Below are 22,837 nucleotides of genomic sequence, written 5' to 3'. Positions count from 1 at the left end.
GGGTCATCACAAGTGGAGTGCAATGGTTCCTCGCCCTGGGGGAACCACCTTCTTGATCATGTTAGCTCACTTGAATGTAGAAGTTGCACCAGTTTTTATCCTCAAAAAGTTACAAAGTTGCATATTGAAATTGTCCCATTTCAATATGCAGCGCTCAGCTTCACCTATCTAAAAATGCCTGTGCTATATAGTGAATATGTTTTCAGGATGAATTTCCACATCCAAGGAGAAAAAAGCTAGCAATTTGACCAGACTACCTTTATTTGAAGATCGATCAATCGATCAATCAATCAATCAATCAATCAAGTTGCATTTTATATAGAGCTTTTCTAGCTGCAACAGCCACTCAAAGTGCTTTACAATTAATTAATTCACACACACACACACACACACACACACACACACACACACACACACACACACACACACACACACACACACACACACACACACACACACACACACCGTAATCTTGTGTTTTTCTCAAAAGCTCCTGAATACAAAATTATTATCTCAACAGTTGGATTGACTTTATTAGTTTGTCATCAATTTTTGTGTTGTTTATGTTTAATATTTAACTTGGTGATTGAGCAGGTTTCCGAATCAAAAATTTCCTCAAACTGCTGGGATTTGGGGAGAACAAAGGTCAACAAACTCTTACCTTTTGACCCACTTACTACGGGGTGGAGCCTCTGGTCAAGATACTGAACTATATATCGCTGAGCATATAAGAGGTGTAGAAGCAGGGTAAGGTGACTACTATTTCTTAAAGGCACAATTATGGAGCTTGGATCAACAGTCAGCGCTGTGAGAAGTAAGCGGGTAGTGGTTGGCAATGAGGTCCCATCCTGCTGTCATCATAATTAAGGATGGGAAAATTCATAACATCCTCTCAGATGACTACACTGTGGATTCTGAACATGAGGTAGGCTAGCTGTACCATGCTGGTCATACGTTCAGCATGCTCCCCCTGCTGGGGAAAACAATTGAACCGATTTGTTCCCTCCAAACATCTGTTTGAATAGTAGTTCACGTAATTGCAGTTACTGTCATGAAGAATCAGGAACAATCATTTATTATCTAATAAACAGCAACATATTGAGATTGATGTTACTTTAATGGTTCTGGCAGGTACTGGATGTGGGCGACAGTGTGGTGATGCCAGGCATTGTAGATTGTCACGTTCATGTGAATGAACCGGGCCGCACCATGTGGGAGGGCTTTTGGACCGCTACGCAGGCAGCCGCGGCCGGAGGAGTGACCACGATTGTGGACATGCCCCTGTAAGAGAAGGTCTCCCCGTTTCCAGGGTCAATATCCAACATGAGCGGTCAAGGGTTGTAGACAGAGGCAGCCGGGTAAACAGACTGCAGAATCAAAGTTAACTATTAGTTGCAGAAATGAGGCAGAAATGCATTTTGACATTGATGTGGGAAGATTTATGTTGAGGTTTAGATTATGTTAATATCATAAGCAAATAGAAGGAAAGGAGAAATAACATCCATCTGTTTAATTTGGAAAAGTAATAAAAGGACAAAATACAACTGAAGCCGTTTTTATTGATTCCATAGGAACAGCATCCCGTCAACCACCACACTAAATAATTTTTATGAGAAGACAAGGGAGGCCACACAGAAGTGTTTTGTGGACACAGCTTTCTGGGGTGGAGTGGTTCCTGGCAACCAGGTACAGTGGGGAAAAGCCTTGTTGAATGACTGGCAGCTGCAGTCAAGTCGCAGTTTATAGGTATCATATAAAGCACACACAAACTATGACCTTGTCCCTGCAGTTAGAGCTGAGGCCCATGATCCAGGCCGGAGTGGCTGGCTTCAAGTGTTTCCTGATCCACAGTGGGGTGGACGAGTTCTGTCATGTCACTGACACTGACCTGCACGCAGCCATGAAACAGCTGCAAGGCACAGGGAGTGTGCTACTGGTAACCCACAAACCACATAGTACTGTATCACATGAACCACAATGTGAATAGTAAACAGTGACTAAACCCTTGACCATTTTAGTGTGTTTGCTGACATCTACAGGTTAAAGACCATCGAACAGTTAAAAACATGGCAGGCTGGTCTTGGTAATCTGATGTAAGCATGGCAGGATAAACATCCATCCATCCATTGTCTTAACCGCTTATCCCGCTCTCAGGGTCATGGGGATGCTGGAGCCTATTCCAGCAGTCATTGGGGCAGCAGGCAGGGAGACACCCTGGACAGGCCGTCGGGCTGAAACACACACCCATTCATTCCTAGGGACAATTTAGTACCGCCAATTCACCTGACTTACATGTCTTTGGACTGTGGGAGGAAACCGGAGCCCCCGGAGGAAACCCAAACAGACATGGGGAGAACATGCAAACTCCACACAGAGGACGACCTGGGATGACCCACCAAGGTTGGACTACTCTGGGGCTCGAACCCAGGACCTTCTTGCTGTGAGGCGACTGCACTAACCACTGCACCACTGTGCTGCCCGGCAGGATAAACACTATTAGCTATTACCAATGAGTGTGTTGGATGTAGGTGTGCCAAAGAACCAGCATTGACAATTGTTAGTGCTGTCTCTGTCTGTCTGTCAATGCTGATAGGTCTGCTGGTTCAACTAAATCGAACAGATCCAACATTTGTATTAACTGTAGTCGTGTTTATCCTGTTATGCTTACGTCGCAGAGTCAAGACCAGCACAGCATGTTTTAGTAGAATATGTCAGAAAACTCACTAAAATAGTTTAGGGTTTTATTACTCTTTAAATTTATGTTTTGGGGATAAGATAAATGCAAATTTAACACCTACCTATTTGCCCCATAAAGTTTCATGCTGAGAAGGATGTTCATCAGATATCTGAGGAGACAAGGGGTAAGTGTCATTAAACAAGAGTAATAATATAACACATATTATATATCATGGGCATATCCAGTCATCAGTGCTGGTTAACTGTTTTTATTTATACATTAATTTTTCATGTGTGTTCTTAGTCCTGATTGTGCAGTAGGGATAAGTAAAGTTATTCTGTTTGAAAGTAAGGCTAAAAATTAAAGGTTTAATGACAAGAGTGTGACGTACAGAATGTAATGCGATTGTAAAGCCCTCTGGGACTAAATTGGTATATAGGGCTGTGCGAATAAATTTGACATGAAATTGAACTGAACATTACACCAAACCTCTGCCAATGCCTGCTGCACTATCAGACCCCTGTGAGTACGCCACCTTTCTGCAGTCCAGGCCAGATATCATGGAGGTCGAGGCAATCCGCACCGTCACAGAGCTCTGCCTCCAGTACCAGTAAGCATATCAGTGTGTCTACCAGCAACATGGCAAGATTGTGTTGAATTAAACTGGGTATGGTAGTGTTAAGACTCGGCCATTCTTTTATTATCGATGCTATTATCTGCTTGCTCCAGGGTGCGATGCCACATAGTCCACTTGTCCTCTGCTGAGCCACTGAAACTGATCCAGGAAGCGCAGCGGGCTGGAGCTCCATTGACAGTGGAGACTACCCACCACTACCTGTGCCTCACTGCAGAGGACATACCTGCAGGGGCCACGCAGTTCAAGTGCTGCCCTCCTATCAGAGGACATGCCAACCAGGTATTCTTAAAAAAAAACACCTTGGTAGGATGATGAACTCACATACTGAAGCTAAAACTATTATCATCTTTGAAATCACAAGTCAATCAGTGATCAAATACCTGTTGTTTCTGAACAATGATGACACATAGATCATCTTAAAGCCTTGTGCCCAATCAGGGGCAGCTATGGTCTGCACTGAAAGCGGGACAGATTGACATGGTTGTGTCTGATCACTCCCCCTGCACCCCCGATTTGAAGAAACTGGGTAGCGGAGACTTCACTCAGGCTTGGGGAGGAATCTCTTCCCTACAATTGGGTAACTACTGACCAGTGATACACATTGATCAGATACAGTACTATGTTGCAGTATCATGTACCATGTGTAATGCCTGGTGGCCACTGATGGAGGCTCGAGTATCTGTGTGATTTCTAAAGCATCACACACAACAACCATAGCGCAATAAATAATACAGCACATTATGACTTTTACAATATTTAACACCTCATCTTTTTTAGACCATAACAACAGCATGGACATGGTTTATGGACCAAAGAGTTGGCATTTAGAGTGTGGTATATTATTAGGATGCAATAGTAGCATGGTGTTCTTGTCTCATTCACTTAAGTGCATTTTCTCCCCCTGAGAGGAAATTGAGGCCAGGAGTGTGGATGACGTGTTTATTTCTAATTATTTATTAACCACGTTCCCAAGATTTGAGAATCCTCTTTCCTGGTCAATCCAATCACTCTGCTGGGACAATCACATGAATCACAGAGGACAAAGTCTGCAGGGAAGTAAACAAGAACGAGTTGCAGTTTAGAAGCCAGCCTAATCATTTACTTCTAAGGGTGGGTCAAAGTCTACAGACAAGGGAGCATAATAAAACCAATAAGGATGACATGAATATGTCTGACCATATTCAGATTTTTTGATATTACATTTCGGTCACTGCTGAAATCTGCACAGAATATTTCTTTTCACTTTCTGCAGAAGCTCTAATGGCTGCCATTTAACCCCGCTGTTTCCTTTAATCATTTATAGGTTTGCCTCTCTTCTGGAGTTCAGCCAGTCAGAGAGGCTTTTTGCTGCCTGATGTGGTGAGGCTCCTCTGCCAGAAAACCGCCCACCTTTGTAGTCTTGGTGACCGGAAAGGGAGCCTTGTCCCTGGTTATGATGCTGACTTGGTCATATGGGACCCAGAGAAAGAATTCAAGGCTAGTACAAGCGGGTCCATGACATGAACAAACACCCCAATACTGAATCAGCTAGCAACTTCTGACTTTTCTGACGTGGATTTTGTGTTGACCCTAAGTAAACAGACCTTGCTTTGACACACATGTTGCGTTATTAAATATAATACACCTTGACAACTTTTTCAGTCAGTGTTCATGTAATCCGTGATTTAAATGCGATGACTCCAGTAAAACCTGCTGCCACCACCCGATTATAAATGGTGCTAGACAATCTTTTAAACAGCTGACATCTAGAAATATCTCTACTTGTCTAATTTCCCAGGTCACAGAGGCAAGCATACATCATAAGAACAAGGTAAGTAAACATAATCCTTGAAACCACATAGAAAAAAAAAAGCTCAGTAGGTGACATGGTAGCATGTATTTATAACTAACAACAGTCCTAATTTAGAGAATGTCCTTAAAGACAGCCTTTTTCCCTCTCATTTTGCAGTTAACTCCTTACCTTGGCCAGACTTTACATGGAGTGGTGTGGGCCACCATTGTGAGGGGAAGGCTGGTGTACAGACAGGGCTGTTTCTCTCCTGAGCCTCTGGGGAAACACCTCCTCATTCATCACCGGACACCTCAGGGCCAACCATAGCACATATTGACATGGGGTAGACGAATAAATCTCAATAGGTCTTTTAATCTTAACTCTGTTGTTTGCTTCTTTACTGAAGAGTTCACAAGGATGCCCCCCCCCTTTCTCTGGCACAAATTGCACCGGGGGCAGACAATTCATTGATATTCCCTCATTAACTCTCTGTGCTTATCACGTGGGAGTTATTGAAGGGTGAGGAATAAAAAAAAAAGACACACTTCCCTTGTGTTCCCTCTCTTGAAGAGAAAGTGAGGGCATGTGAATGATTAATTTGCACAGGTGACCGAGTAACCGCTTTTGACTTTACCCCAAAATAAAATAAATCTTTACTTACACGAACAGTCCCAAATCCAGATAACTGATTTACCAGACTGTAAAATTGTCCAGCTGTTGATAACTTATTTAGTCTTGTTTCTTGCATACAACATTTAACTATCCTGTATTGTTCAGCTTAAAGAAGAGCAATATTATAGCATGGCAGTGTTGGGAGTCTCCTGCATGGCTAATAATTAACACTTGAATATTTGCCTGATAGCTTTTAGTAAACACACTGCTTGCTGTGTAAAATTTTGCACGCTTTCAGAGAGCAGCCTGCATACAAAACATCTGAGGGTTGACAGAGAAAGATGAAAAAGGGGCTTAAAACTCGTGTGCCTACGTGCACTCGGACAAAGTCGTGAACCGAGGACCTCACTGGTCAGACAGATGGGTGTGCTCATCTGAATAGCGGAATTGCGTTGAAATCCTTGCAACACCATTTTTTTTTTTTTTTTGCAATTTGGACTCCGTCTGTCATCCTGACCATGTCGTCCGTTCCCTTGCCACCGCCGACATGCCTGAGAAAACCTTTTGTGGCTCCTCACCGACACATGTTTGGACCCGGACCCTCAAACGTGCCTCCTCGCATCTTGGAGGCTGGGGCCAATCCTATCATCGGTCATATGCATCCGGAAATGTTTGAGGTAAATTACTGCTGAACAAGGACACGCAGTGTCCTCACAGATGTGAAGCACAACTGTTACTGTGTGACTTTGCTGTGAACAGGACAATATAGGATCATTATCGTCAGTTTGTAACTGCTTGAATGGTATAGGCTGCACATTTTAGGCTGAGTTGTTAACGTTACACATAATTTGCATACTAATAGCATAATTGGATACTTGATATTGACATTGTAAAACTGTTCAACAGAGGTAAATTTGGCTTGTCTAAGACATATTTTTAGCTAACTGACAACCGAGAAAAGCAAGTCGACGTATCAGAAACACTTCATAGATTCTGTCACAAGTTTGAATTGTCTGATGGAGCGCCTCCTCCTTGTATCTCCAGTGAAATCCTATAGTTCCCTGATTTTCTTATTAATGAGGATGGGAGTATTAATAAAAACACACAAAATCTTGAATGTCTTACAAAAGCGTATATTATAAAATGGGGTGTCATACCCCCCCAAGCACGCCCCACCCCCAATCTTGGCAGATGGCAGTGTACAGCTAAATGTGAGTTTGTGAGTGAGGTAGAAGCTATGTCCATGAGGAGCTTCCCATCTAATAAAACCAAGTACATGAACCAAGTACATAAACAAAGTACATGTCATTTTAGAGATCTTTCCTGTTCACCTTGATGGATAACCAGATTACATATAACTTTCATTTATGAATAATATGTAACATTATTGTTGTATAAACAGTAAGTGTAACCTTTTACAGACTTCTACAGATAAAGTTTCAGACTTTGCCCTTCCTCTCTAGTGCCACGACAGGACTCGTGTCGGATTAGAGTCTCCAAACTGACATATATGTGAAAAGGGAGTATAATCTGAAATAAGTACTGGAAACCAAATTTTATCAAGTCAGCAGAGACCGAGTTAGTTAATGTGCACGTATATGGTGCTGAGAATGATGCATGGTGATAAATATATTTTAACCATCCTCATGTGTATGCAAACTTTATTTATTTTACATTGCAGATAATGAATGATATCAAGAGCGGGGTCCAATATGCTTTTCAAACTCAGAACAACATGACCCTGGCTGTGAGTGGCACCGGCCACACTGCGATGGAATGTGCCATCTTCAACGCAGTCGAGCCTGGGGAAAGCATCCTGGCTGCTATAAATGGCATATGGGGAGAACGAGCATCAGATATGGCTGAGCGGATAGGTTGTTTTTTCTTTGTGCACATTTTGCTGTTTTTGCACCACTGACTAACAGAAAATCCCTGCAAGCTTTTTTTCAGTAAACAAATGCAATTGATGTAAATCCAACAGGTGCTAGAGTAAATACCATTGTGGCTTCACCTGGTGGCTACTTCACTAATGAAGAAATTGAGCAGGTAATACTTCTTAATACTCCAGCCTTTCAGTCTCAAGTATTTTGCATGTCTTTCCTATCCTCTCTGTTAAAGCTATAGTCTGAGTGATCATGTTATTTCGGCATAGGCCCTATCAAAACACAGGCCAGTGTTATTCTTTCTTACACACGGAGAATCCTCTACAGGGGTCTTGCATCCTTTGGATGGGATCGGAGACCTATGCCATAAGTAAGGCGTTATCATCATTGAAATTGTTCCAAAACAAACACAACATTTCTGTATTATGACTTTGCCATGACCATTCTTGTTAGGTATAAGTGCTTATTTCTTGTCGACTCCGTGGCTTCAATGGGAGGTGCCCCGCTGTACATGGACAAGCAAGGTTTGGTATTCAGTCAAGTCAAATGTTTGGAGCTTCTCAGATTACTTGATATGTCAGTGCCTTCTGAAATATATTATTAGGGTTGATGAAATTTGGCATCGAGTGTTCATGATAATTTTGTATCTCTGTGTTTGCAGGGATAGACATTCTGTACACTGGCTCTCAAAAGGTCTTGAATGCACCTCCTGGTACAGCCCCCATCTCCTTCAGTGAAAGAGCTTGGTGAGCAATGTTCACTCTCTGCATGACCATAGCAGCAGTCAAGCATATATACTAAATGGTACGTAAGTATTAAAAATCAAACATTTACCTTCAGCCAGAAAATATTCAGCCGGAAGACAAAGCCTGTGTCATTTTTCTTGGACTTGAATTGGCTGGCAAATTACTGGGGATGTGAGGGCAAGCCATCAAGAATGTAAGACATCCGTTTTCTATGATATCTGCCACCTCCCACTATCAGTTCTCTATTAAGTGGTCACATTTCAAACACTGGTCTCGTTTTTTCCCATAACGTCACATTACTTTGTCTGGCAGCACTGTGGTTAATCTGTGATTCCTTGTTGTAGGTATCATCACACAGGACCTGTCTCAGCTTTTTACTCTCTGAGGGAGAGTCTGTCTATCGTTGCTGAAGAGGTGGGAGATATGTTATGACTCACTATTACTATATTGCATCTCTCTGGAGGTATGAAAAACTACAGCTTTATACTGTTCACCACTAAACAGCTCTACTGGAGCAGTTGGTGCAATGATGAGAAGCGTAAGCAAAACTCTTCACCTCTTCTATCAACAGTGTTCCAGATGGTCCAGTTTTCCCTTTCCAGTCACATCCTCAGTTTTATAACCTGGAGACTATTCTACACAACAAAGACAAACAACAATATTTTTTTGATGTGTTGAAAAAGTCAAAAGTCAGGACTAGCCATTTGCATTTTTAGAATATAAACATTTTTGTGCCATACCCTACCCAATGTGCAATCTTAATCTGACTTGCTCTAAATTTGTGCCAGTTGCAGTAAGGTAGAAGATATCTGAAATTACAAGAGTCTAGTTTTGGATTGCATCTATCGAAGCAGATGTGCACTTAATCTAATCTAACAGAGGTTCAAGTAAAATGCTGACACAGAAATCTGTGTTTCCAGTAAACTTGAATACAGTGAACAAAGAAGCAAAAAGTAGTCATCTTACACAAGTTTCTGCTATGGTTGTAATGGGAACAGGCATGTTGATTCTCTTAGCTGTGCTAGAACTTCAGTCCCATGAGCACAAGCTACTTATTCCAATAACCAAGGTATACCGGTCATTCTCTTATTAGCCAAAAAATGCCTCACTGAGCACATGTAGCAGTGCAAGTAGTCCCAAGTTTGGGGGAAATGTGTGCACTATCTCTGTCATCAAATCTAAAGATGGTAAGAAATGAACACATTCAACTCAGAGAAAGATCCTATTTTCCTACATTTACAAATAAAAAAAAAGATGCAAAATGGATATATATCTTCTGAATAGTCTCAGCAGCTTATCTATCTCCAAAAAGTCAGTGTGTCAAGCATAGGCGGATTATTATTATTACATTATTATGAGACAATGGCCTCCTAGGTATGGACGTGTGACACCCCACCCCCACCCGATACACTGACTTGCAGCCAACAGCACAATAGCTACATTCACCTGTACCTCAACAGGATTTACAATTCACATACACACAATTAACTAAGACATACAGTCACCTGCAGTTTCCTCCAGTTTTTCAGTAGGACTTTTGGGGCTCTGTTATTGACATGAATGACTAAGCCCTTTGACTATGTGACAAGAAATGCAAAGTTATTAACTATTAACAGTGACTTCATGCAGAGGCTCTGGCTTCGGGGCCCCCTGAGCTCTGAGGGGCCCTGGGCCTGGGCCCGGTAGGCCTGTTCGGTAATCCACCCATAGTGTCAAGAATTGAGATGAACAACATTCATCTCAACCTTCAACACAGGTCATAAAACCTACACAGCACATGAAGGATCAAGTAAATTCTTAATTCAAGCAAAAAACAAGAGCATAATTAAAGGGGAACTTGCTATGTTTTGTGTGATATCACTCACTGTGTGCCATTTTGTCCTAATCTTAAGGGTCTGCAAAATATGTGGGCGAGGCATAAAACAGTGGCAGAGTACTTCCATGAAGGCCTAGAAATCATGGGTCTCAAACTTTATGTCAAAGACAAAGTGAGTTTCAGATATTGCTATGTATTTACCATTTTACCACTAGTATTACAGTTTTTTGTTTTGTTTGTTTTTTGGTAACGTCACCAATGTAGGCTAATTTCAATGGTCGTTTCAGAAAGCAAGATTGCCAACTGTCACAACTATCGTGGCACCATCGGGATACGACTGGAAAGAGATAACAACCTACATCATGAAAGTACACAATATAGAGATCTCTGGAGGACTTGGACCCTCTGTTGGCTTGGTAAGAAAAAAGTTGGTTTTAGGAACCTAACTATTTCTCATTTTGAGCCGTGAATTGTTACTGCATCAGTAAAGACAGTCTCCAAAGCATCTGTCTGAACCCCAGATATTTTTGTTCCTCTAAGGTGTTACGTGTGGGACTTATGGGATGCAACAGCACAAAGGCCAATGTTGACATGATACTGGGAGCATTAAAAGATGCTCTTAAACACTGCCACAAGAGCAAAGTCTAACACGACACTGTTGTCATCATGAATGGAGTAGCCTTGTTGTACTGCTGTAAACAACGTGACAATATCCAATAAAGTAAAACCATTTGACGACAACTTGGCTTTTGCCGTTTTTGTTTTCTTTTGTAAGTAAACAAAGACATTTTTGGATACTTTTACAACTTTGATGGACTCGAATAGGGTGGGAAGTGCTAGAGTCGCCCTCTGGTGGTATTATTCCCACTTTAGGGTGAAAAGTCTTGAAAAAAACATCAAGACCGCAATGTCACTTTTATCTGCTGTGACTCAATCGTTATTGATTCGATTATCTTTGTGCAGTTACATTTTTTATTTATATTTTTCTAATATTTCGTAATACTTTGTATTTCGTTTTCCCTAACTGGAGCAGCTGAAAGTAGTAGTAGTAGTAGCTTTAGTAGTAGTAGATTTTTCCAATAATTATGCTGGTATGAACTTAAAATGATAATTTGAAATCGATGTGAAATTAGTCGATAGAGAAATGAAAGATCTTCTCTGGTAGGAGACACGTCCACTAGGGGGCGTGTGTTTTCCTCGTTTGACCTCAGGACACATTTTATTAACCTCTTTTCAACAGCAGGTGGCAGCCCTTAGTCGAAGCGCTGACTAATGCTTCGTTATGTCCACCGTCGTGTTCTTAAACTAAAACCATTAACATTTGAGGTGGTGTGTATTTTTTTCCCTGTGTTTGTTTTGGTCAGTAATTTAAGGTGAAATGTTATTTCATTTTAATCAGAAAAATGTTGCAACCGGAAAAGGTCATTCCTATCCTTTTGGTATTCCTGATGGTACTGACCTGTGGTCTTCAGCGGATTGTCAGTTTACCGGTTTACACACACACACACACACACACACACACACACACACACACACACACACACACACACACACACACACACACACACACAGAGGTAGCTTATTAGCATGCACGGATATACATACAACTACACGTGCACACGCGCACACACGAGTGCACATTTAATGGGGCTGGGCCTACAAACACACACAGCACCTTACATACATCACACACTATTATTGTTCCTGCTTTCTTGTTCTGTTTTGTTGTTGTTCAGTTACTATTGTTGCTGCAGTGTTGAGGAACCGAAACTCAAGAATTTTACTCTCTTATACTTTTATAATGAGACGTAACAAATAAAGAATCTTGAATCTTGAATCCAATTCACACTCAGTATAACAGGAACGCATCCAACCCAGCCAATTTATGTGACCACTGTCAGGCTGAGGAGATTTACATATCTAATCATAGATTGTACTGAGTATGGTCAAGAAAGCCAATATGTGAAGGAGTAACTTAGGAAGACTGGAGCAGTATAGAGTTTTCCATCCATCCATTATCTGAACCGCTCATCCTACTCTCGGGGTCGCGGGGATGCTGGAGCCTATTCCAGTAGTCATTGGGCGGCAGGCGGGGAGACACCCTAGACAGGCCGCCAGGCCATCACAGGGCCAACACGCACACACACACACACACACACACACACACACACACACACACACACACACACACACACACACACACACACACACACACCATCATACCTAGGGAACATTTTATTTTAGTTTATTAGGAAAACAGGATTAATGAGTAGGACGTAATCTCTAGCGCACACTCACTCCGGAGCAGAAGGTGTCATTAATGCACCTAATACACTGGTTACTAAACTGCCATTAACAACGAGGAAGAAGAAGAAGAAGTAGCAGAAGAGCCAAACAAACAAACAACAACAACAACAACAACAACTGGAAAAGTAAGGATGAGTTGAAGTTTTTGGCCTTTTGGCAATGGTAAGCAACTGTACTGCTGGAGTAGAAAGAAAATCTGAGAAAATTGACATAACTCTAGCTGCAGCAAGTGTGGTGTTCTCAACGCAGGTCGGTTGACAATCTTGATTTGTTCATGTTGTCCAAGCTGTTCATGATTGGTGACCTTGTCGCGGACGGGCGGTTATTGGTTATGCTAGTTGCATAAAAGAGAGAACTTGGTGGTGTGGCTCAGGTTCAGAGACTGGCAGCACGGTGTTGATGGTGGGTAATGTTAAATAAAAATACAACCTTTTATTTGGTAAACCTGCCGAGTGTCACTTCCTCTTTACTTAACATTTTTGGAACACATATATGGTGTAAATATACAACAGTTTGGCGGCGAGGATGGGATTTGTTAAGTTGGAAGGCACAGTTTGTATGTCGAACAACTTAGCTGAGAAAGCAAGAAAATGGCGTTCGGTGAGTGAAAGGACCTTCAAACAGATAACGGCATTCGGGAAGCAAGAAGATTTTCACTTCAAAGAAAGTAAAGAAAGTTTTCATTTCTGTGAATGTTCTCATTCATCCAGGTCATGGTTATCCCAACTATGGAGGCTTTGGAAACTGTGAGGCAACGTTTGCTACGGTACGACACTCTCCACAATAGGACCAACCTCAGCCCAGACCAGATTTGCCAACTACTGGACCTTTGCCTGAACACTACATATTTCCAATTCAGGGGCCAGTTTTACAGACAGAAACACAGCTGTGCAATGGGCTCACCAGTGTCGCCAATTGTGGCCAACATATATATGGAAGAGGTAGAACACAGGGCCCTGAACTCCTTCAGAGGAACACCTCCGAGCCACTGGTTCAGATATGTCGACGACACATGGGTCAAAATCCAAACACAAGAGGTGCAAGCGTTTACCAAACACATCAACTCAGTGGACAAGAGCATTAAGTTCACAAGGGAAGATGTAAAGAACAACAGTTTGCCCTTTTTGGACTGTGACGTCCAAATTGGGGAAGACAGGAGCCTCCACATTGGGGTTTACAGGAAACCTACACACACAGACCAATATCTACTTTTCGACTCACACCACCCGCTGGAACACAAACTGAGCATCATCACAACTTTGCAACACAGAGCTGACAATGTGCCCAGCAGCACTCAGGCCCAACAAGAAGAACACAAACACCTAAGGGGAGCTTTAAAAACCTGCAGCTACACCAGTTGGACCTTTGTGAAAACTGCAACATGCTCCAAAAAGACCAACCAGGCGAGCGACGAGGAGAAAAGGAACAGAAGGAATAACACAGTCATCCCATATGTTTCTGGGGTCCCCGAGAAACTCAGGAGAATTTTCAACAAACACCGCACCCCGGTATACTTCAAACCCAGCAACACACTCTGACAAAGACTGGTTCATCCCAAAGACCATGTACCACACACCCGGAAAAGCAATCTGGTGTATGCTGTACAATGTAATGAGGATTGCACTGACCTATACATAGGAGAAACCAAACAACCACTACACAAACGGATGGCCCAACACAGAAGGCCAAACTCCTCAGGACAAGACTCAGCAGTCTATCTACACCTAAAGGAGAAGACACACTCCTTCGAGGACAGCAACGTACACATTTTGGACAGAGAAGATAGATGGTTTGAAAGAGAGGTGAAGGAAGCCATCTATGCGAAACTGGAAAAACCATCCCTCAACAGAGGAGGAGGTCTGCGTCACCACCTATCTCCCACTTACAATGCCGTCCTTTCATCTCTACCCAGGAAACTCAAGAAGCCTAGCCTACAAGAACAACAGTCAGTCACTAACGGCTCCAACGACTCTCATGACCACTGAATAATGAAGTCGAAACTAACCCCCCCCCCCCCAACGACCGTCGCTGCTAAACAAATGCAAATCAATAGCTCCGATGGCGACGGGCGTGGCTGGACATCGCCACAGGAGAGCCATGCATATCAATAGCTCCGATAATGACGGGTGCGGCCATAACATCGGTACACAAAAGAGCCACTCATATCCTTGGCTCTGTTAGCGACGGGCGTTGTTAAACATCGGGACACAAAGAGCTCTGACAACGACTCCTAGAGGATAAATATCTGAGCTTCATCACCAGCCAGTCAAACTAGCTTGGTCTAGTCTGAAAGGCACGAACTGAGGAAGCCTCTTGGATGAGAGGCGAAACATCTTCACGGATATATACCAAGTCCAGTTGCACTTGATTCAACTCCTTTGGAAAAGTTTTCATTGTTATCGACAGACACCAGAGCACTTCGCAGCTAATGGCTTGGACCCAAAAGAAAACCAAGTCGGTGTTTCTCACGACGGTAGGCAGGAGGTCGCACAGCTTGCTAATATACTTGTGTGCCAGATCAGCCCTCTGGGAAGGAAAAAAAAACAACCTACGAGCAGTTGGCAGAACTGTTACAAAAGCATTATGTACCCAAAACCAACTTCATCGCCAAAAGATGCAAGTTTTATGGAAGGAATCAACTCGAAGGGGAGTCGATAAGTGAGCACATTGCAAGTTTGAGAAAGTTAGCTGCCACACGCCAAGTTTGGGGCCTTTTTAGTGGAGGCACTGCGTGATAGATTTGTCTGTGGAGTTCGGAGCGCAGAGCTAAGAGACCGTTTGCTCAACGCAGCTCACACTAAAGACATCATTGCCGACTGCAGTTGAAATGGGGCATACATAGGAAGTAACAAAGTGCAGTGCCCAGCAGTTTTCACAGAAAACGTATAAGGCTAACTTGGTTGACAAGAAAGCCAATGAAAAGCACAGAGTGGTTATGGGAAAGCCTGAAGCTAGTGGAAAGCCGTGCTATCGTAACGTAAAGGGCCACAGACCAGATGAGTTAAGATTCAAGGAAGTGGAGTGCCGCGAGTGTAAGACAAAAGGGCCTTGTAGGTTTCAGAGCTGTCTGCATTGTCTTTGACTGCATAAACCCAACGACCCCCCCCCCTACTATATTTTTTTACCTTCTGGCAGTGTGGTCAGTGTGAAAGTATCATTTTCGATAAGAGAATCCATTTCCTCCTTCATAGCACTAGCCCAAATTTCTGACTTTGTTGAGCTCATGGCTTCTTTGAAGGTTTGTGGTACATAACAGGCCACTCTGTAGCAGTAGTCAATATTGGTTAATATCTGGTAATTACACTCAACTTCACATTCATAGTCTTCCAAGTACTTAGGAATTTTCCTATCTCTTTTGAAGTACTGTGCCTCATGACTCTATCCTCTCTGTTCTGTCCGAGTGTCCTCCCTAGATTTTCACTTTTAGGCTCCTGGCTCTCTTTTGGACTCTGGTCAGCCATCTTGGCCTTTGGCATGGGGGATACATATTCCTTCCCATGAAAATAATCGTCAATCATTTCTGGATGTGTCTGAGTTTGGCGTTCAATGCCATTTCTTGTGACAAATTTGACTAGCCTGTGTTTTAGGATCTTCCCAGTGTCTGGGTAGTAGACTAGGTATGATGGGCTATTCTTATCATATCCTACAAAAATCCCCTTTTCACACCGTGAATCTAACTTTTTGTTGTCTTGCTTGTATGCATAGCACACTGATCCAAACACTCTCATCTTTGACACATCAGGTTTTTTCCCTGTCAGCATGTAGTATGGAGTCTGTTTCATATGCCTAATGTAGCACCTGTTCCCAATTGCTGCAGCAGCCATCACAGCATACTATGTCCACAACTTCTTAGGTAAGTTGCTCTCAATTAACAGGCACCTTGCCATTTCAAACAGTGTTCTCCAATTCCTCTCAGCAGTCCCATTTTGATGGGGTGAGTGAGGTGCTGAAGTCTCATGTCTTATGACATTCTTACTATGGCATGGCAGACAATTAGCAGCCAATCAGTGTTGTTTAAATCACTGCTGCTACTTGGAAGCGTCAGCTTCCAAGCGTCAGGCAAACAAGCCTAGGTTGAACGAAGGCTAGAGTGAACAAAGGCAAGCGCGACTTTTTCAAACCAAGACTTCGTCAAGCACGGACTGCTCTTTTTAGATCCGGTCAATCATCTGTATTTTGTGTACCTAGTATAGACTATGTGTTTCCTTCGCATTACTGTCGTTTCCTCTTCCCGGGGCTGGCATAGACGTTGGGTCACTCCTAAGCGCTGTGACCCTACAAATCTCATCTATCCCACTCTCTCCACCCACGTTGAGCAAGTGGTTATGAGAGGGCTCTAGAATTAACAGTCTGCAGTGCCGAAAGCTGGGTTTATCTCAGGCTACGCATCCTTGCTCTCCCTCAACTTTCTTGCTCTAACTGAGACCTGGATCATGCCAGAAAACACTACCACACCCGCAGCTCTGTCTGATGTGTACTCTTTTTCTCACACTCCCAGAGCTGGGAGGCGGGGTGGTGGTACTGGCCTGCTAATCTCCTTTAAATGGAAATACTCTGTTGTTTCCATTCCACAATTTTCTCCGCCTTCTTTTGAATTTCATGCTGTTACTGTCTCTTATCCAGTCAAACTCACCCTTGTGGTTGTGTACCGCCCACCAGGCCCCCTTGGTGAGTTTCTGGAGGAGCTTGACACACTTGTCCCGCACTTCCCTGTTGATGACTCTGCACTTATCCTTCTCAGTGACTTCAACATCCACATTAACAAGCTAGATCCTCTTCTCTCTTTCCTCTCCTCCTTTGACCTTCACCTCTCACCCTATCCTCCTACCCACAAGGCCGGCAACCAGCTGGACCTTATCTTTACTAGACACTGTCCTATTTCCAATCTCTCTGTTACTCTCCTCCAGTTCTCTGACCACTATTTCATGTCCTACTCTCTCTCCCTCTCTTCATCCCCCTCAACCCCTTCCCCTACCCACATGATTTCCACCCGTAGACACCTCCACTGTCTTTCCACCACTGATCTTTCTTCCTCTGTTACCTCTATCCTCCCTACACCTGAATCTTTCTCTCTCCTACCCCGGCACTGCTACTGATCTTCTTCTCTCTACCCTCTCTTCTTCTCTGGAAAATCTCTTTCCCCTCACCTCCAGGCTTGCACGCCCAACTCCACCTGCTCCTTGGCTGACCGACTCAGTACGTACTGACAGACGGAGCCTGAGAGTGGCAGAGCGCAAATGGAGAAAAGGCAGACTCCCAGAGGACCTTCTCAACTTCCAATCTCTTCTTCCCACTTTCTCCTCCTCCCTTTCTGCCGCTAAGGCTGCCTTCTATCGCTCTAAAATCCTATCCTCTGCCTCTAATCCTAAGAAACTCTTTGAAACCTTCTCTACACTTCTTCAACCCCCACCTCCTCCTCCTACTTCCTCCCTTCTCCCTGATGACTTCGCTAACTTCTTTGACAAGAAGGTAAATGACATCAGATCCTCCTTTTCTCACCACCCGGTTAGTGCTGCTTGCACTATCCCACCCTCTGCACCCTCCCTCACCTCTCCACATCCCACCATATCCCACCTCGCTCCGCTCTCCCCCAACGAGGTTCTAAATCTCATCACATCCAGTCACCCCACCACATGCTCCCTTGACCCGGTCCCCTCCCCTCTTCTTCAGTCTATAGCACCTGAACTCCTTCCCCATCTAACCCACCTCATCAACACCTCCCTCCAGGCAGGATGCTTTCCATCTGCCTTCAAGACTGCTAGAGTCACCCCCCTTCTCAAGAAACCATCACTTAACCCCTCTGACGTCAAAAACTACAGACCGGTTTCCCTTCTACCCTTTCTATCCAAAACTTTCGTACGTGCTGTCTTTAACCAACTTTCTTTGTACCTCCACCAGAACAACCTCCTGGACCCCAACGAGTCTGGGTTCAGGGTGGGTCACTCGACAGAGACGGCCCTCCTTGCAGTGACAGAATCGCTGCACTCTGCGAGAGCAAACTCTCTCTCCTCTGTCCTGATACTCCTGGACCTGTCAGCTGCGTTCGACACAGTGAACCACCAGATCCTCCTCTCTACCCTCGAGGGGCACAGTGTCACAGGCTCTGCACTCTCAATGACCTGCCCCCTCCCTCAACTCCCTCCCCAAGCGCATCGGACACTGCTGAGGGCTGCCCACATTCAGGTCATTGGTTGGGACTCACCTCTTCAGACTTCATCTGTGATTTATGTGATTTATGATGTTTGTTTTACTTTTCCTTTTATATCTGCCCAAGTCGGAGAGTACTGCTGGCATCGTGTGTGGCTGCCGCTTCTCCCTCTTGTAGCCCCCCTTCCCATCCACCCCTGTATGTCTGTGTTATGTCTATCTGTTGTCTTGTTTCACCCCGTTTATTGTAAAGCGACTTTGAGTTTTAGAAAAGCGCAATATAAGATTGATTTATTATTATTATTAATGTTTGCACCCTACCTGACGGGTCGCTGCTACCAGGTGACATGGAGGGTATCTGTGTCGGAGCTTCGCAGACTGACTACAGGCATTCCAAAGGGTTCGGTTCAGGGTCCTCTCCTTTTCTCTCTGTAGACGACATCCCTGGGTTCTGTTATTCACTCGCATGACTTCTCTTACCATTGTTATGCTGATGACAACTAGCTGATCTTGTCCTTTCCTCCCTCTGACACACAAGTAGAGACACGCATTGCTGCGTGCTTGACTGACATCTCGGAGTGGATGGTGACATACCACCTGAAGCTCAACGTGGACAAGACAGAGTCACAGAGTTTATGTTCCTCCCGGGGAAAGGTTGCCCGCACCGAGACCTGGCCATCACCATTGACAACACCGTGGTGACACAAACTCGGACTTTGAGGAATCTGGGTATGATCCTGGACGACCAACTGTTGTTTGCTGAAAATGTTGCATTGGTTGCTTGCTCCTGCAGATTTCTCCTCTATAACATCATGAGGATTCGCCCATTCCTCACCGACGAGACGGCACGGGTGCTCATCCAGTCTCTGGTCATCTCCCGGCTGGACTACGGCAACTCCCTCCTTGCTGGCACGCCGGTGTCGGCCATCGACCTCTGAAGCTTGTTCAGAAAGCTGCAGCTCGTCTGGTGTTCAACCGCCTTAAGTTCTCCCACACAACTCCCCTTCTCATGTCCCCACACTGGCTCCCAGTAACTGCTCACATCCAGTTTAAGACTGACGGTAGCCTACAGGGCAGTGAAAGGAACAGCTCCTTCCTATCTCCAGGCCATGGTCAAGCCCTATACCCCCGCCCGACCACTTCGCTCTGCTGCCTCGGGACGCCTGGTTGCCCCGTTGCTCAGAGGCCCTTGCTGCCGATCGACCCGGTCACAGCTCTTTTCTGTCCTGGCCCCACAGCGGCGAAATGAACTCCCCACTGATGTCAGGACAGCAGAGTTGCTGCCCATCTTTTGGCGCAGGTTGAAAACTCCCCTCTTTAAGAACTACTACCCTATAACTTGTTCTTAGCACTTATTGTATTCAGTCATTTAAAAAAAACTCTTTCTTGTACTTATACTTTCGTACTGGTTTTGCTCTTAGATGCTTGTTTAGATGCACTTATGACCTCTGATGACTAGTAGTTCTCCTGATTTCCTACATTAAATGCACTTATTGTAAGTCGCTTTGGACAAAAGCGTCAGTTAGATGACTGTAATGTAATGTACTGAGTAAAGACTGAAAATTTTCAGGAAATACACATAGACTACTCCTGAGTAATCATCAGTAAATGCCAGAGTATATCTGAACCCATCTTTTGCCACTTGCTCTATGGGGCCGCATAAGTCAGTTTGAACTAAATCAAGTGCTGCTTTTGCCCTGGCGTCTGGTTCTCTGTTTCTACTCTGAGCAAATTTCCCTTGTGTGCACACTTCACAGTTTACTTTAGACTTATCACATTTCCCTTAATGTTCAACCCCTCTACTACATTTTCCAACTTTGACACATCCTCATAGTTACAGTGACCTAGTATTTCGTGCCAGGTTTGTATATCATAGTATCCACAACATCCATCACCTTGTTCATCATCTACAGTGTTCAGATAGTAAAGTCTATTGTGCACTTTGATGTCAAACCTGGTGCCATCCTTGTGGATGAGGCGGTGGTGTCCTTCCCGAAAGTTGACTGCAGCTCCGTTGCCCGTCGCTGCTTTAACAGAGAAAATGTCTTGTGGGTATGATGGAATATACAGAACCTTCTTCAGCGTTGTCTTCACCCGGCGACCCTCACTGTCCAGCAGGCAGACCTCCGCTCCACCTCTCTTCAGCGCAACACCGCTTGTTTTTGTCCCGTCAGCCAACTCCATAACGTGTGTCTCTGGCTGGAAACTATCATCAAACCTCCTAAACTTTCCGATGTCGGTGATCATGTGTGACGTTGCGCCCGTATCCACCATCAGACCTCTCTGTTTTACTCCACTGACCTGACAGTCATCAATTTTGAAAGCGAAAGTGAGATCCTGTGCATCCACTGCTTGTTTCACGTTGTCTTGTAGAGCCGAAGGAACGGAGAAGACCGTAGGTTCACACTTTAGCCGTGTAGGCAACTTTCTTTAATCCACGGTAAATCAGAGAGACAACCAAACCACAGCTCGACTGAGCGGAGGTGGCAAGAATAATCAGAAAACTGGCTGGACAACCATAACTTAACCCTGCGTTAACCTGCCAGGGCAACCATGACTTAACCCTTAGTTCCTGGGTTGAATTCTGTCCCCAATACGTGTCCACCACATGAGCCCCCCCAGAATTCGCCCTAGTAATCGAAGTCAGGCAGGCGCTGGTGGACGACAGGCCGTCCGCGGCGGCTCCGGATAACAGGGGCCGGAGTGTCTCTGGGAGGCATTGACGCGGGCCTGTGGAGGTCGGCCTGAGGAGCAGAAGAGGCAGCTCGGGCCTCCACGGGGGGAGGAGGCGGAGCCGGGGGACGACCGCGACGAGGAGGTTGGGCTAACTCCAACGGCTGCGTCAAGTCCAGGTGTGCGGGTTTAACTCGGTCCACTGAAACATGCTCGGCCGTGCCCCCAAAATCCACCACCAGGTGCTTAGTTCCCCGTTCCAGGACGCGGAAGGGGCCGTCATAAGGGGGTTGCAGAGGGGGGCGGTGTGCGTCGTGACGGATGAACACGTAGTCCGCTGACTGCAGACCTGGGGGCACCTGGGACACCGGCGCGCCGTGTTGGACGGTAGGGACGGGTGTGAAAGCTCTGACCCCGTCCAGCAAGGAGGCTCGTTGGTCCACAGCTGACCAGGGACGCGCTGCATTGGGCATGAAATCGCCTGGGACTCGCAGCGGCGTGCCGTACACCAGCTCCACAGAGGAGGCTTGTAGGTCTTCCTTCGGGGCAGTCCGCAGGCCCAGCATGACCCATGGGAGCTTGTCGACCCAGTTGCAGTCCTTGAGAGTAGCCCGAAGCGCAGCCTTCATGGACCGGTGGAAGCGCTCACATAGGCCGTTCGCCTGAGGGTGGTAGGCGGTAGTGCGATGAAGCTTGACGCCCAGAGCCTCACCCACAGCATTCCATAGCTCTGAGGTAAACTGTGGCCCGCGGTCGGATGAAAGGTTGGAAGGCGTACCAAAACGTAAGACCCACGACCCAATAAAAGCCCGGGCCACATCAGCAGACGTCGTGGATGCCAGGGGAACAGCTTCAGGCCAGCGCGTAGTCCTGTCCACCACAGTGAAGAGGTAGGGGAACCCATGGGAGGGGGGTAGGGGACCAACCAGGTCGACGTGGACATGGTCAAATCGTCTCTCCGGCACTGCGAAGCGTTCCAGGGGCGCCTTAATGTGGCGGTGTATCTTAGCCCGCTGACAGGCAACACACGAGTCGGCCCACGCTTTCACGTCTCTCTTAAGTCCCTCCCACACAAACTTAGCAGAGGTCAGGCGCACGGATGGCTTACCGCCTGGATGAGAGAGGCCGTGCACAGCTTCAAATACGGGGCGTCTCCAGCTGTGCGGGACGATGGGCCTGGGCTGTCCTGTGGAGACGTCACACAGGAGGGTGACACCTGTGTCGCTGAAAGGAACGTCCTGCAGGCGGAGCCCCGTGTCGGAGGCCCGGAGACGGAGGATGCTCGGGTACGTGGCCTGGTCAGCGGCCATCTGTGCATAGTCAAGGCCTAGGTGGACCGCTCCAATCACTGCCCTAGAGAGGCAGTCAGCTACCTGGTTAGACTTACCAGCGACGTGCTGGATGTCGGTAGTGAATTCCGAAATGTAGGAGAGTTGTCGCTGCTGGCGAGCGGACCATGGCTCGGCCGTCTTGGACATGGCAAACGTGAGGGGCTTGTGGTCCACGTACGCAGTAAACTCGCGGCCCTCTAGCAGGAAACGGAAATGCCGGACGGCGAGCCAGAGACC

The 22,837-nt window shown here is 45.4% G+C and overlaps 2 protein-coding genes and 1 long non-coding RNA gene across 3 annotated transcripts; 2 read left to right on the top strand and 1 right to left on the bottom strand.

Annotated features, from left to right (window-relative positions):
• Positions 1 to 780: 780 nt before the first annotated feature.
• zgc:103559 (Allantoinase, mitochondrial) lies at positions 781 to 5,684 on the top strand. Its single transcript, XM_056276243.1, is given in 12 exon segments — positions 781 to 843; positions 845 to 925; positions 1,132 to 1,283; positions 1,572 to 1,686; positions 1,790 to 1,936; positions 2,816 to 2,861; positions 3,194 to 3,287; positions 3,407 to 3,593; positions 3,753 to 3,891; positions 4,618 to 4,790; positions 5,092 to 5,124; positions 5,263 to 5,684. Coding segments are annotated over 12 exon segments (1,380 nt in total). The 3' UTR covers positions 5,413 to 5,684.
• LOC130109370 (uncharacterized) lies at positions 1,577 to 5,413 on the bottom strand. Its single transcript, XR_008809995.1, has 3 exons — positions 5,275 to 5,413; positions 2,799 to 2,846; positions 1,577 to 1,909 (listed from the first exon to the last, which is right to left on the bottom strand). It is a non-coding gene; the product is annotated as an uncharacterized LOC130109370 (long non-coding RNA).
• A 335-nt stretch (positions 5,685 to 6,019) lies between the features above and the next one.
• On the top strand, positions 6,020 to 10,881 carry agxta (alanine--glyoxylate and serine--pyruvate aminotransferase a). Its single transcript, XM_056276244.1, has 11 exons — positions 6,020 to 6,374; positions 7,379 to 7,571; positions 7,679 to 7,743; positions 7,850 to 7,950; positions 8,034 to 8,104; positions 8,242 to 8,326; positions 8,421 to 8,519; positions 8,671 to 8,740; positions 10,219 to 10,314; positions 10,430 to 10,558; positions 10,683 to 10,881. The coding sequence occupies exons 1-11, from the start codon at positions 6,216 to 6,218 to the stop codon at positions 10,788 to 10,790; spliced, it is 1,176 nt and encodes a 391-aa protein (XP_056132219.1). The 5' UTR covers positions 6,020 to 6,215; the 3' UTR covers positions 10,791 to 10,881.
• The last annotated feature ends 11,956 nt before the right edge of the window (positions 10,882 to 22,837 follow it).

The sequence above is a fragment of the Lampris incognitus genome, chromosome 3, assembly GCF_029633865.1.
Source record: "Lampris incognitus isolate fLamInc1 chromosome 3, fLamInc1.hap2, whole genome shotgun sequence".
In the NCBI taxonomy this organism is placed as follows: Eukaryota; Metazoa; Chordata; class Actinopteri; order Lampriformes; family Lampridae; genus Lampris; species Lampris incognitus.
This window is presented reverse-complemented; position numbering and strand designations above follow the sequence as displayed.